Consider the following 12,987-nt stretch of genomic DNA (forward strand, 5'->3'; position numbering starts at 1 on the left):
ATTGCTTTTAAAGAACGTCAAAGAGAAAGCGACTGAATTAGCAAGCTCTAAGGCAGTTCAGAAAAAAATTGATAGTTTTTTCAAAGCCATTTAAACTTGCACTTTTTTGTCTTGTATTTGTAATTTATGTTTTGTCCTACATAATGTATTTTTATTTCTAGTTATATGTTTGTGTACCTGCGTGTACAACATGTGTATGTATATGTTTACTTATTATGTATGTTATAATTTGAAATATAAACATAATTTTCTTTTTTAATTAGGGTACAATGATTTATTTATACCTAAAAAAAGCTAGTATGTGGATAGTATATTAAAATAAAACTTTTGAAATAATAATCCAGTTATCCGGACACCTCGCTACTCCGGCGCTGCTTGGAACGATATGTGTCCGGATTATCGAAGTTGTACTGTATTATGGGGACAATTTTACGCGGTTTCTTGATAAATTACTAGGATAAATAAAATGAATATAAATATTAATAAATATATATTTGAAATATACAGAGGGTATTGATATTATGGAACATTTATGAGGATAATAATAGGATATAAATAGAATTATACGGGGGGTTTTAAGGTTAAGGGCATAAATAAGGAAAATATTATTTATAATAATAGTAAAAGCAGCATAAAGGTTAGGACAAGGTATAAATACCTGGAAAAAAATAATAGTAATAATGGTTTTATTTTAGTTAGGGTTCTTTTAGTGGGGGTTGCTAAATTGGTAAAAAAATTTATATTAATAGTTTATCAATTTAGAAAAAAAAGACATTGATGCGGTGTCAAAAAAAGTGTATTTTTTGTATTATTTTACTATATTACTTATATCACGGCTTTTATAGCTTCAATTCAATAAGTTGATACATTTTTTTATTCGTTTTTTTTCCTTTAATTTTTTTTTTATTTTATTATAATTGCCTTTTAAACTAAAAATAAAAAAAAAACAAGAAACAAACCACTTTTTCCTATCCTAATACATTGCTTATTATGGGATCTGATCTTTCTCTTTAGATTGTGACACTCGTATGAATCGTGGAAAAATTTGTCATAAAGCTTTTTTACTAGTTTTTGAATGGTCTTTAACCAGAAAAAAGAAATTTTGAATTCAGAGCATAATTTGAAAAAATGGTCATTTTGACCCCGGATTTTGTTCGAAAATCGAAAAATGCAAAGAAATAGGGTTTCTGTTCATTTTAGAGTCAAATTGGTAATCACCTTTTTTAAAGGTACTCTGAAGTAGTGCAAGATAAAAAAATAAAAAATTGACATTTTTTCATAGGGCTCTTGATAATTCGATATTTATGTTTTACAGTTTTTTTCAATTTTCTCCGATTCTATAATAGCTAGAACCAATTCGTTTTGACAGGCGAATACCTCTTAATATACCCAAGAACTTTTATTTAATACAAAAAGTTGTCAGAGTTATAGTTTATTTATAAAAAAATAAAAACCATTTTTTCGAAAATTTTCGAGGGTATACCCCTTTTCGATTTTCGATCAAAAAAAAAATAATTTTTTTGTTGGGCTTTTTTACTAAAAATTGTTAGTTTAGGGCTTATTTTAAAATTTGCCAATAATCATTTTAGGAAAAAAAATGGTACGGTGGGAAAAAACCAGTTTTCTTTTGTTTTTCCCACATTTTTACTTATATCTCGGCTTCTATAGTTTCGATTCATTTCGTTTTTGGTTTCTTTTATTCCTTATTCTCCTCATGTCAATTCTTTTTATATCTTATTACTATAAGCTTTCAAAAATAAATTTGAAAAATGAAAAAAAATAGACATAAAAACACGGTTGTCTTATTCCAATACCCTATAATAAATGGGACCCTCTTTTTCCCTTTTCTTGTGGCACGTATAAATCATGGAAAATTTATTTATTAAACTTTTTTACTTAATTTTGAATGGCCTTTAAGGTAAAAAAATAAATTTTAAATTTGGAGCATAATTTAAAAACGTAAATGAAATTACATTGGAAACAGCGATTATCTGCATACTATGGTGAATACGCCATAACGTTCGCCAGTACAACAGTGTTTTCTAATTGAGGACTCTGTTTTAGCGTATTTACCCTAGATGGCGGATTATAATAAAATAAGAAGGTATCATTGAATATTGGTTATATTTATTTATACGAGTTACTTGAGAGCGGAGCGTATTGTAACACATCATGGTTCTCTGAAGCATGATACCCAGAAATAAGTAAGTAATATTTCAATGAAATTTATTTCTGATTATAATAGATAATGAGACCTTCCCTTTTCTCTCTGTATTTACTATAGATGTTAATTTTTTCGAAGTACTAAAAAAAGAAAAAGTTGGATAGAGCACCATGCCGAGACTAAGGTTTGAACTCAGAGCCTTATGAGGATACGGCAGGTCTCTTCCCCACTGCGTGTTTAGGGCACCCCTTGGATTTTTGTAGAGATTTTTTTCTAGTACTGACAAACATTTTAAACATTTCTACTGGTCCCCACGGACCAAAACTTAGACGCTTCGCGTCTACTTGTTTTTTTAGGATCGTTGACAGAGTATTGGGTGGTATCCCAAACTGTTCGGCAATATCCTTCTTTTTCTTTTCACCTTTTTCCACTTCAGCAATTAATTTCAATTTCTCACATAATGGTAAGTACTTTAAATTTATTTTAGCCATAATTATTTTTAATAAAAACAAATTGTCTTAATTCGCATACGCACCAAAAAACTGTAACCACAAAACCGCCACGTCGCGATGAGAGCCTTTTTCCGTTTGAACTAATAAAAAGAAAAATGATGCAATAGCAAATCCATGTAACAATAATAATATAATAATAATAATAATAATAATATTCTTTATTTAGCACTTGGCTAATACATTCAATTTGCTAAATTTAGTAGTATAAAAAATAAGTAAAACCTATAGTAATACATATACTGTACATCACATAACGCTATTTCTAAATAAATGTTTTTTAACATTCTTATTAAATAACCTTAAATTACTTGCGTTCTTGATTTCTAATGAAAGAGAGTTAAAAGCTTGCAACCCTTCAAAAAACAATGATTTTTGCAATAAAATTGATCTAACTCTTGATATATGATAATCATTTCTTGACCTTATATTATATTGTTGAAAGTTGGATCTTTTCTCTAAAAAATGTTGCAGATATGATGGCATAAATCCATGCTCTATTTTATAAATTAAAATTAAATTTGCCTTAAGAATATTTTGCTTCACAGGAAGCCATTTTAATATTTGAAGCATCTGATTGATAGGTGTATATTTATTACCGTTAAGAATAATTCGCATTACTTTATTTTGTTGAAGTTGTAACTGATTTATATATTCCTGAGAGCATGATATAAGTAACGAGGAACAGTAATTAAAGTGCGGCAAAATAATTGTATTGTATACTAACATTTTAGTCCATTGAGACAAGCAATTAGAAATTCTCCTAAAAAACCCAACTTTCTTGGCAATCTTTTTAGAAATATAATTTACATGACCATGAAAATTTAATTGTTGATCTAAGAGTACTCCTAAATATTTTATTTCACTGACAAATTGAATTTTTGACTTATTAATTTCAATATTTAAACCTTGATCTAAAAATTTTTTACAATTTGCTTTGGTACCTATTAGCATACACTTTGTTTTTGATTCGTTTAGTTTTAATTTATTTCTACAAAGCCATTGATACAAAATATTCAATTCTGAATTTAAAATATTTGTAGCTTCCTTGTAATTTTTACCTGACACACAAATTACTGTATCATCTGCAAATAAATTTACGAAAGAGTTTTGTAAAACAGTATAGATATCGTTTATATATATAACGAACAACAGCGGTCCAAGAACACTACCCTGTGGTACACCTACGATACTTTCTATTTTATTTGAAAACTTTTGTCCTATAGATACTCTATTATACCTCTTATCCAGGTAATTTTTAATCCAGTCCAAAGCTCTATTACATACACCATAATATAACAGTTTTTCAAGAAGAATATTACGGTCTAATGTCTCAAAAGCACGTTGAAGATCCACAAATACACTAATAACTAATTTGTCTTCGTTAATGTCTTTTCGCCATATCCCACACACATACTGAAGAGCAGATTCACAAGAGTGATTATTCCTAAACCCTGACTGTCCAATATATAACAGTTTATGTTGTTCAAAGTATTGTCTCAACTGCTGGCATACAATTGTCTCTATAATTTTATCAATGACAGGCAATAAATTTATTGGTCGAAAATCTGCAGGAATCTTTGGAGTGGTTACCTTTGGTATTGGAATCATTACACTAGTTTTTAAATCACTTGGAATTATGCTAGTTGATAGGCATGAATTAACTAAATGCAATAAAGGGTATCCAATGACACTAAATAACTCTTTTACCAATTTCACACTAAGCACATTATCACTAGTTTTTTTATTTTTTAATCCAAAAACTGTCTTTCAATTGTGACAGATTGACATTTTTAAAATGTGAAATTTGTATATTCGGAGAATTAGTTGTATTACAAGTCCATTCTATTGTTTCAATACTTGCAGCAATATCTTGTAAGCTATCTGAATAAAATTGATTAAAGTTTTCCTCTATACTACCTGTATATGTCCCAAAATCAACATCCATATAATCAACAGATTGTTTGTTATTTCCCAGTAAACCTTTTAAGGTCCTCCACATATTGCGACTATCACCTTTACATTGATCAATTTTATTATCATAATATTTGGTTTTTTCAGTACGCATTACCGAGGTTACTTTGTTTCTGAGTTTTTGATAGCTTTTCCAGTCACAATCGGTTTTTGTAAAGCAAAATCTTCTATAAGCCAAGTTTCTTTCCCGTTGAACCTCTTGAACCGCCGCATTAATCCATGGATATTTTTTTACAGAATATCTGTTTTCAGGCGCAAACTTATCTAAAGCTGTTTGGATTATGCTTATAAAATCATTATATACAATATTTACATCTGTCGAGGTGTAATTCAATTCGCGCCCACCAGTTCCTCATTTATTTGGTTAATAGTCTCACGATTTATAGTTCTTTTCGAAGTATACAGCTTATTATGCCTGAAAGAATCACTGCAATTTTGTACTCCAATAATTTCATGGTCAGTTATTACAGGAAAATTTCAACAGATTTTTTCCTAGAAAAATGTCCGTACTTCCCCGCAAAATTCGAGTTAGCCATCGGCAATGCGTTAAACGTTAATTCGAGATAGAAAAATTCGACTTATAGAGATAAAATATCATATAAACTTGATGATACCTTTTTTGGTAGTATAAAATACTCGAATTAGGGAATATTTCGAGATAAAGAAGTTCGAATTAGAGGAGTTTTACTGTATCAATTTTTTTCAACGTGGGGCTATTAGAAAATAATAAACAAGGGTTTGGCTAAAACAAGTCATACCTCTAAGAAACAAATGTGAAGCGACAACAGTTATTTAATAGAGTCTGCAAGCGAATCTTAGTAACTAGATCTAAACACGAACAAAAAAACGATATTTCAGAACTCTAGATATTATTGTTTTAAAAAAACAACTAATTATTACCAATTCGAATACACTGCTATCTAAGTGACAAAAAACTTGTAAAAAAGAAGATACAGCACCCAGAAAAACCGATACATTAGCTTTGAATAAAGTAAGTCAAGTAATTAAGTAATTAAAAGAGTTCACCTTAATCCTCGACTCCCGGGTGGTCCATATTTATTGACAAACTCGTCATAACCAGGGTCCGCCGGTCTATAAAATAATCGTTTTAAACATTTTTTTTTTTGGCTTAATCTATTACGCGGTCTTACCTAAGCATTATTGGTGGACCTAAGTCGCCTGGCCTGTTGATCACATTAATAATTTATGTTAAATAATTTAAAGTTTTTATTATATGACAAACCTTGGTCCAGGAGCGCCATATTTCCGTAAATAGTCGTCATAGCCGGGATCTTCTGGTCTATTATTTAATTAAAATTAGATTATTTGTTAATTAATGTTCAGCTTATATAATTAACCTTAGCGTCAATGGTGCCCCGTAGCTCCGATCTCCTGGCCTGTAAAGAAATTTAATTAATTAACACTCATAATCGTTTAAAAATTACACTTGAAAAAAGCTTTTCACAATAAGAATTTTGAACACCAAGTAAATGCACTCTAAGTTCAGATCTAAGGCATGTCAAGCTATAATTATTATGAAAATTATGATCTAAGGAATTACACAATATAACAGAATTAAAATTAAAATGTCTGAAATAATGCTGTGTAATGTTGAGGCATGGTGAGGTAATCTGGACATTTTAGCATACTCTTATGAATGGCCGTACAAAATACCGATTTTCTTTTAGATATGTGTGGATATTAGAAGGCAGTAGTTTGATCAAAAATATCACAAAGTGCTGTTTTACTAAATTTAAAATGGTAAATCATTTTAGCTGCTTAATTTTTAACTCCATAGACAAATATGAAGCGATAATAATTATTATGCACAATCTACAAGCGATTCTTAGTAAAGTCCAGGTCAGGGATCTATTAGAATCTTTAATGTGCCGCGAATAGTCCGTCTGCCGGTGTTGCTTGATTGTCACATGGCATGCATGTTTAAATCGCAAAATTTTATGTGGAAAGAGTCATAAACTAATATTCTAAGCTACATTTAATTATTCCATTAAATAAATAAATGTCTTAAATTTTTTTTTCTAAATTTATACATTTAATTCGTAAAATTTGACTACGTATATTTAAAATGATTCCATAAATAAATTATACAAAATTTTGCCATTTAAACATGTATATCATGCGACAATAAATACGACATTGGTGCACGGACTATTTAGCGCCGCATCTGCGACACATCAAAGATTCTAATAGATCTCTGAACTGGACTTTAACTACATCTAAACACGAACCAAAAAACCATATTATAGAACTCTAGATATTATGGTTTTAGCAAAAGAAATAAATATTACCAATTCAAATACACGGTTGTCCAACTGACAAATAGAATTTAAAAAAAGAGACAGAAAGCTCAGAAAAACCGATGCATTAACAAAGTAAGTCATGGTCGTTCAAATCAAATAAATGAATATTAAAATAATTAATAGAGTTCACCTTAATCCTCGACTCCCGGGTGGTCCATATTTATTGACAAACTCGTCATAACCAGGGTCTCTCGGTCTATAAAATAAACGTTTTAAACATTTTTCTGGCGTAATTTATTACATGGACTTACCTAAGCACTATTGGTGGGCCTAAGTCCCCTGGCCTAACAATTAAATTAAGAATTAGTGTAAAATTAAAGAATCTATTTTAGCACAAACCTTGTTACAGGAGCACCATATTTCCGTAAATAATCGTCATAGCCGGGATCTCCTGGTCTAATAATTAATTAAAATAAAATTATTCGTTAATTAGTTTTGAAATTCTATAACTAACCTTAGGACCAAGGGGGCTCCGTAGCCCCGATCTCCTGGCCTATAAAAAATTTTCATTAAATACTTAATTAAACATTCGAAAGTTTACCTTAATCCTCGACTCCCGGGTGGTCCATATTTATCGTTAAATTCATCATATCCAGGGTCTCCTGGTCTGTAAATTTAAATTTTTAATTGTTCTATTGTAGTTTCTTACGTGGACTTACCTTAGGACTATTGGGGTACCTAGATCGCCTGGTCTATAAAAAAAAATTTTTCAATTATTACGCTCATTGTATAAAATAATTTTACAAACTTGGCTGCCCGTGTTGCTGGAGATCCATATTTCCGCCTAAACTCATCATAACCTGGATCATCCGGTCTATAAATTAAAAACAAAATTAAAATAAATTTTATTATATTATCTGGACAAACCTTAGCACCAGTGGTGTACCATAGCCCCCATCTCCTGGTCTATAAAATAAACGGTCATTTTAAAAAATACTACACTTGACTTTATCGTGAGGTTCACCTTAATCCTTTACTTCCTGGGGCGCCGTATTTGTCATTAAACTCGTCATATGCAGGATCTCTCGGTCTATAATTTTTTTCCTTTAAATTTTTTGATATAATCTATTCCATAGACTTACCTAAGCACTATCGGTGGGCCTGGATCGCCTGGTCTATTAATTAAATTAAAAATTAATTTAAAATTTCAGTTTTTTTTTTAGGACAAACCTTTTTCCGGGAGCGCCATATTTCGGTAAATACTCGTCATAGCCGGGATCTCCTGGTCTAATAATTAATTAAAATAAAATTATTCGTTAATTAATTTTGAAATTGCATAACTAACCTTAGCACCAAGGGGGCCCCGTAGCCCCGATCTCCTGGCCTATAAAAAATTTTCATTAAATACTTAATTAAACATTCTAAAGTTTACCTTAATCCTCGACTCCCGGGTGGTCCATATTTATCGTTAAATTCATCATATCCAGGGTCTCCTGGTCTGTAAATTTAAATTTTTAATTGTTCTATTGTAGTTTCTTACGTGGACTTACCTTAGGACAACTGGGGTATCTAGATCGCCCGGTCTATAAAAAAATATTGTTCAATTATTACGCTCATCATATAAAATAATTTTACAAACTTGACCGCCCGTGTTGCTGGAGATCCATATTTCCGCCTAAACTCATCATAACCTGGATCTTCCGGTCTATAAATTTAAAACAAAATTATATTGAAATAAATTATATTATATTATCTGGACGAACCTTAACACCAGTGGTGTACCATAGCCCCCATCTCCTGGTCTATAAAAAAAACGGTCATTTTAAATAATACTACACTTGATTTTATCGTGAGGTTCACCTTAATCCTTTACTTCCTGGGGCGCCGTATTTGTCGTTAAACTCGTCATACGCAGGATCTCCCGGTCTATAATTTTTTTCCTTTAAATTTTCCGATATAATCTATTCCATAGACTTACCTAAGCACTATCGGTGGGCCTAGATCGCCTGGCCTATTAATTAAATTAAAAATTAATTTCAAATTAAAGTTTTTTTTTTAGGACAAACCTCTTTCCAGGTGCGCCATATTTCCGTAAATACTCGTCATAGCCGGGATCTCCTGGTCTAATAATTAATTAAAATAAAATTATTCGTTAATTAGTTTTGAAATTCTATAACTAACCTTAGGACCAAGGGGGCCCCGTAGCCCCGATCTCCTGGCCTATAAAAAAATTTCATTAAATACTAAATTAAAGATTCTAAAGTTTACCTTAATCCTCGACTCCCGGGTGGTCCATATTTATCATTAAATTCATTATATCCAGGGTCTCCTGGTCTGTAAATTAACATTTTAAAATTGTTCCGGTATAGTTTCTTATGTGGGCTTACCTTAGGACTATTGGGGCATCTAGGTCACCCGGTCTATAAAAAAATATTGTTCAATTATTACGCTCATCATATAAAATAATTTTACAAACTTGACCGCCCGTGTTGCTGGAGATCCATATTTCCGCCTAAACTCATCATAACCTGGATCTTCCGGTCTATAAATTAAAAACGAAATTAAAATTAAAATAAATTATATTATCTGGACAAACCTTAGCACCAGTGGCGTCCCATAGCCCCCATCTCCTGGTCTATAAAATAAATGGTCAATTTTAAAAATACTACATTTGATTTTATCGTGAGGTTCACCTTAATCCTTTACTTGCTGGAGCTCCGTATTTGTCATTAAACTCGTCATACGCAGGATCTCCCGGTCTATATTTTTTTTTCCTTTAAATTTTCCGATATAATCTATTCCATAGACTTACCTAAGCACAATTGGTGGGCCTAGCTCGCCTGGCCTATTATTTAAATTAAAAATTAATTTCAAATTTAAATTTTTTTTTTAGGACAAACCTCTTTCCGGGAGCGCCATATTTTGGTAAATACTCGTCATAGCCGGGATCTCCTGGTCTAATAATTAATTAAAATTAAATTATTCGGTAATTATTTTTGAAATTTCATAACTAACCTTAGCACCAAGGGGGCCCCGTAGCCCCGATCTCCTGGCCTATAAAAAAATTTCATTAAATACTAAATTAAAGATTCTAAAGTTTACCTTAATCCTCGACTCCCGGGTGGTCCATATTTATCATTAAATTCATTATATCCAGGGTCTCCTGGTCTGTAAATTAACATTTTAAAATTGTTCCGGTATAGTTTCTTATGTGGGCTTACCTTAGGACTATTGGGGTATCTAGATCGCCCGGTCTATAAAAAAATATTGTTCAATTATTACGCTCATCATATAAAATAATTTTACAAACTTGACCGCCCGTGTTGCTGGAGATCCATATTTCCGCCTAAACTCATCATAACCTGGATCTTCCGGTCTATAAATTAAAAACAAAATTAAAATTAAAATAAATTTTATTATATCATCTGGACAAACCTTAGCACCAGTGGCGTACCATAGCCCCCATCTCCTGGTCTATAAAATAAACGGTCATTTTAAAAAATACACTTTCATTTATCATAAGGAGTTCACCTTAATCCTTTACTTCCTGGGGCTCCGTATTTGTCATTAAACTCGTCATATCCAGGATCTCCCGATCTATTATTAAGAAAAATATTACTTTTATATTCCGCTAGTGATGTCAAAATTATTTTACTGTACCTTAGTAATGTTGGGGGGGCATAACCTGGATCGCCTAGTCTATTAAAAAAAAATTAATGAGTGAAAGAATTAATGTGACTATACAGGGTGACTGAAAATGATGGGTTACATCACAGATTTAACGAGACAAATTTACGATTTGTCTTGTTAAATCTGTGGTTACATTTAACGTCTTCCAACAATTTTTTTAGGCAATTGAAGGGACTCTAGGAAATTCAAGATTTAATCCCTTTGTACCTTTAATGTATTTGTTGTTTATCAGTATGTTTCAAATAATAAACATTGTTATATATTCGCTCTGTGATAAATGATAATATTTCGTTGTTTTTAGTTTAATTAATAACAATTTTTTTAAGTAACAAGTGTTCCTAGTGTTCTTGGATCATTTTGTGCCAAAAACTGTAAGTGTTGGATACTTCTTATGTACGTAAATTGCAATAAAACAAATTTTGCTCGCACCATTATTCAAAAGTCCCGGAGCGTGTCCTTTACTAATACAGCAAGGTCGTTGATAACAGTTGCAGAAAGGCCTACTATATCACGGCTTGGCCGGAATATTATCTCATTTACGCAAGGATGTTAGCAATCAGCAAATTTTTGATTTATTGTTAGAAGTAAAACAACAAAATACTGACATTAAGGCCGATACTCATGGGATAAAGAGGGGAATACTGTGTAGGACTACAGGAGTTGGAAGGTTAAATTGCTGAGTTGGAGAGTGAAAATTTGAATTGCAAGGCAAGGTTGAGACGTTGTGAAGAAGCAGGAAAGATAAATCAGATTGTAATATTTGGACTTAAGGAGAAGGCAGGGAGCTCATTGGAAAAGCTTGTTTTGGAAACATTTAAAAAGGTCTTACTTGTGAACATCAGCTCACAAGATATAGATAATATATACAGAATTGGAACCATAACTGAGGGACGAACCTGTCCTGTAATTGTAAGATTCCTTAGATTTAATAAACAAATTTTTCAAAACCTTAGCAAACCAAAGAGTACCGGTGTTACTATATCTAACGATCTTACAGTTGAGCAGCAGCAAGATCAAAAAATCCTCTATAAATATTTCAAAATAGCCAAACTTCGAGGCAAAAATATTGAAAAATAAATTACTAGTGAACGAAAACACTTTTAGTATAATTCAACTGAAAGAAGCTACCGGGGAACGTTCACTGACTTCTTTATAAATAAAAAACAGTTATTTCCTAACAACAGTGCTCCTGCAACACCTGAAAGACAGACGAAAACCTATTCTACAATTTCTGTAAGTGACGTAGCATCACCGAAGATAATACCTCAACAAACCTCTAGAAAGAAGTTAAATTCGAAAGAGGTAGTAAACGAGAGGCACAAAGAAAGGAACAGGGGACCTGAAAAACATTTGAGTAAAACATTATCATCTTCCGTGACGGTAGTTTCAAGAAATACTAGGCAGTCCGGAAGAACAAACTCTACGTCTTGTCAAGGAAAGGCTTAGATAGGTAGTCCTAAATTATTTTATTAGTATTTTTGTGTAAGTAGTTTTATTTTAAACACAGTTTGTTATACGTCAATTCATTTTTGTTTATTTTACTATTAATGACTTATTTTAATCAATGGCATTTAATATTTGTCATTTAAATATTCGATCCCTAGTGGCAAATTTTACTGATTTTAAAGATTTTATTCAAAACACGGAATTTCATATAGTTGGTTTGACTGAAACGTGGCTTGCACAAAATTTTGATAAAAATATCATAGGTATTGACAAGTTTACTTGTATCTCACATAATCGAACGGATAATCGTAGGGGTGGTGGCGTTGCTCTCTATGTTGGAGAACGCATAAAATATAAAATTCTGAATTCCGGCGATTTCGTGTTTGTTGAATTTATGTGGGTTGAAGTTAGGTATTCTGACATAGTGTATCTACTTGGAATAATATACAGACCTCCAAATGGTAACATTGGTGATTTCTTAGACTTTTTTGAAAACAGCATGTCGAACCTCTATTCTCAATACGAAAATATTATATGTTTTAGAGACTTTAATATTAATTTGCTTCAGGCTTCTAATAATACAAAAAAGCTGGAAAATATTGCAGAAGTGTTTGAATTAACGCAAGTTATAAACGAACCTACTAGAATTACTAACTGCTCTGCATCTCTAATTGATCTTATTTTTTGTAATTCAAAAATTGTTAAATCTTCTGGCGTTAGTACAGTTCAGATTGCTGATCATTTTGCCACCTATTTAGAAATAAATACTCCAAAAGAAGCATGTGAGTCGAGAACTATTAAGTATAGACCTTTAAAGAATATTAATTTAAATGATTTTAGTCGTGATTTGTCTATATGTCCTTGGGATGAAATTTTATATATGCCAAACGTGGATGATAAGTTAGAATATCTGAATTCTCTTATTTTAAACCTTTTTGATATT

The 12,987-nt window shown here is 31.4% G+C and overlaps 1 protein-coding gene across 50 annotated transcripts in view; it reads right to left on the minus strand.

The window, feature by feature from the left end:
* Positions 1–12,987, minus strand: part of LOC126742793 (uncharacterized) — a 255,085-nt gene that overhangs the window by 85,777 nt on the left and 156,321 nt on the right. For 33 of the 50 annotated variants that reach the window (XM_050449953.1, XM_050449852.1, XM_050449861.1 and 30 more), the window contains 38 exons: positions 10,569–10,607; positions 10,440–10,505; positions 10,344–10,382; positions 10,219–10,284; positions 10,130–10,162; positions 10,011–10,076; positions 9,924–9,962; positions 9,809–9,865; positions 9,721–9,753; positions 9,602–9,667; positions 9,505–9,543; positions 9,385–9,450; positions 9,296–9,328; positions 9,177–9,242; positions 9,090–9,128; positions 8,975–9,031; positions 8,887–8,919; positions 8,769–8,834; positions 8,672–8,710; positions 8,548–8,613; positions 8,459–8,491; positions 8,341–8,406; positions 8,254–8,292; positions 8,139–8,195; positions 8,051–8,083; positions 7,933–7,998; positions 7,836–7,874; positions 7,717–7,782; positions 7,628–7,660; positions 7,510–7,575; positions 7,423–7,461; positions 7,308–7,364; positions 7,220–7,252; positions 7,099–7,164; positions 6,006–6,044; positions 5,891–5,947; positions 5,799–5,831; positions 5,674–5,739 (listed from right to left, as the gene is read on the minus strand). In XM_050449953.1, the coding sequence (XP_050305910.1) occupies positions 5,674–5,739; positions 5,799–5,831; positions 5,891–5,947; positions 6,006–6,044; positions 7,099–7,164; positions 7,220–7,252; positions 7,308–7,364; positions 7,423–7,461; positions 7,510–7,575; positions 7,628–7,660; positions 7,717–7,782; positions 7,836–7,874; positions 7,933–7,998; positions 8,051–8,083; positions 8,139–8,195; positions 8,254–8,292; positions 8,341–8,406; positions 8,459–8,491; positions 8,548–8,613; positions 8,672–8,710; positions 8,769–8,834; positions 8,887–8,919; positions 8,975–9,031; positions 9,090–9,128; positions 9,177–9,242; positions 9,296–9,328; positions 9,385–9,450; positions 9,505–9,543; positions 9,602–9,667; positions 9,721–9,753; positions 9,809–9,865; positions 9,924–9,962; positions 10,011–10,076; positions 10,130–10,162; positions 10,219–10,284; positions 10,344–10,382; positions 10,440–10,505; positions 10,569–10,607 (1,896 nt within the window). The remainder of the gene's footprint in view (positions 1–5,673; positions 5,740–5,798; positions 5,832–5,890; positions 5,948–6,005; positions 6,045–7,098; positions 7,165–7,219; positions 7,253–7,307; positions 7,365–7,422; positions 7,462–7,509; positions 7,576–7,627; positions 7,661–7,716; positions 7,783–7,835; positions 7,875–7,932; positions 7,999–8,050; positions 8,084–8,138; positions 8,196–8,253; positions 8,293–8,340; positions 8,407–8,458; positions 8,492–8,547; positions 8,614–8,671; positions 8,711–8,768; positions 8,835–8,886; positions 8,920–8,974; positions 9,032–9,089; positions 9,129–9,176; positions 9,243–9,295; positions 9,329–9,384; positions 9,451–9,504; positions 9,544–9,601; positions 9,668–9,720; positions 9,754–9,808; positions 9,866–9,923; positions 9,963–10,010; positions 10,077–10,129; positions 10,163–10,218; positions 10,285–10,343; positions 10,383–10,439; positions 10,506–10,568; positions 10,608–12,987) is intronic. The other 17 variants (XM_050449882.1, XM_050449646.1, XM_050449638.1 and 14 more) reach the window with 17 other exon arrangements.

This window comes from Anthonomus grandis, chromosome 1, assembly GCF_022605725.1.
Source record: "Anthonomus grandis grandis chromosome 1, icAntGran1.3, whole genome shotgun sequence".
Classification (NCBI taxonomy): domain Eukaryota; kingdom Metazoa; phylum Arthropoda; class Insecta; order Coleoptera; family Curculionidae; genus Anthonomus; species Anthonomus grandis.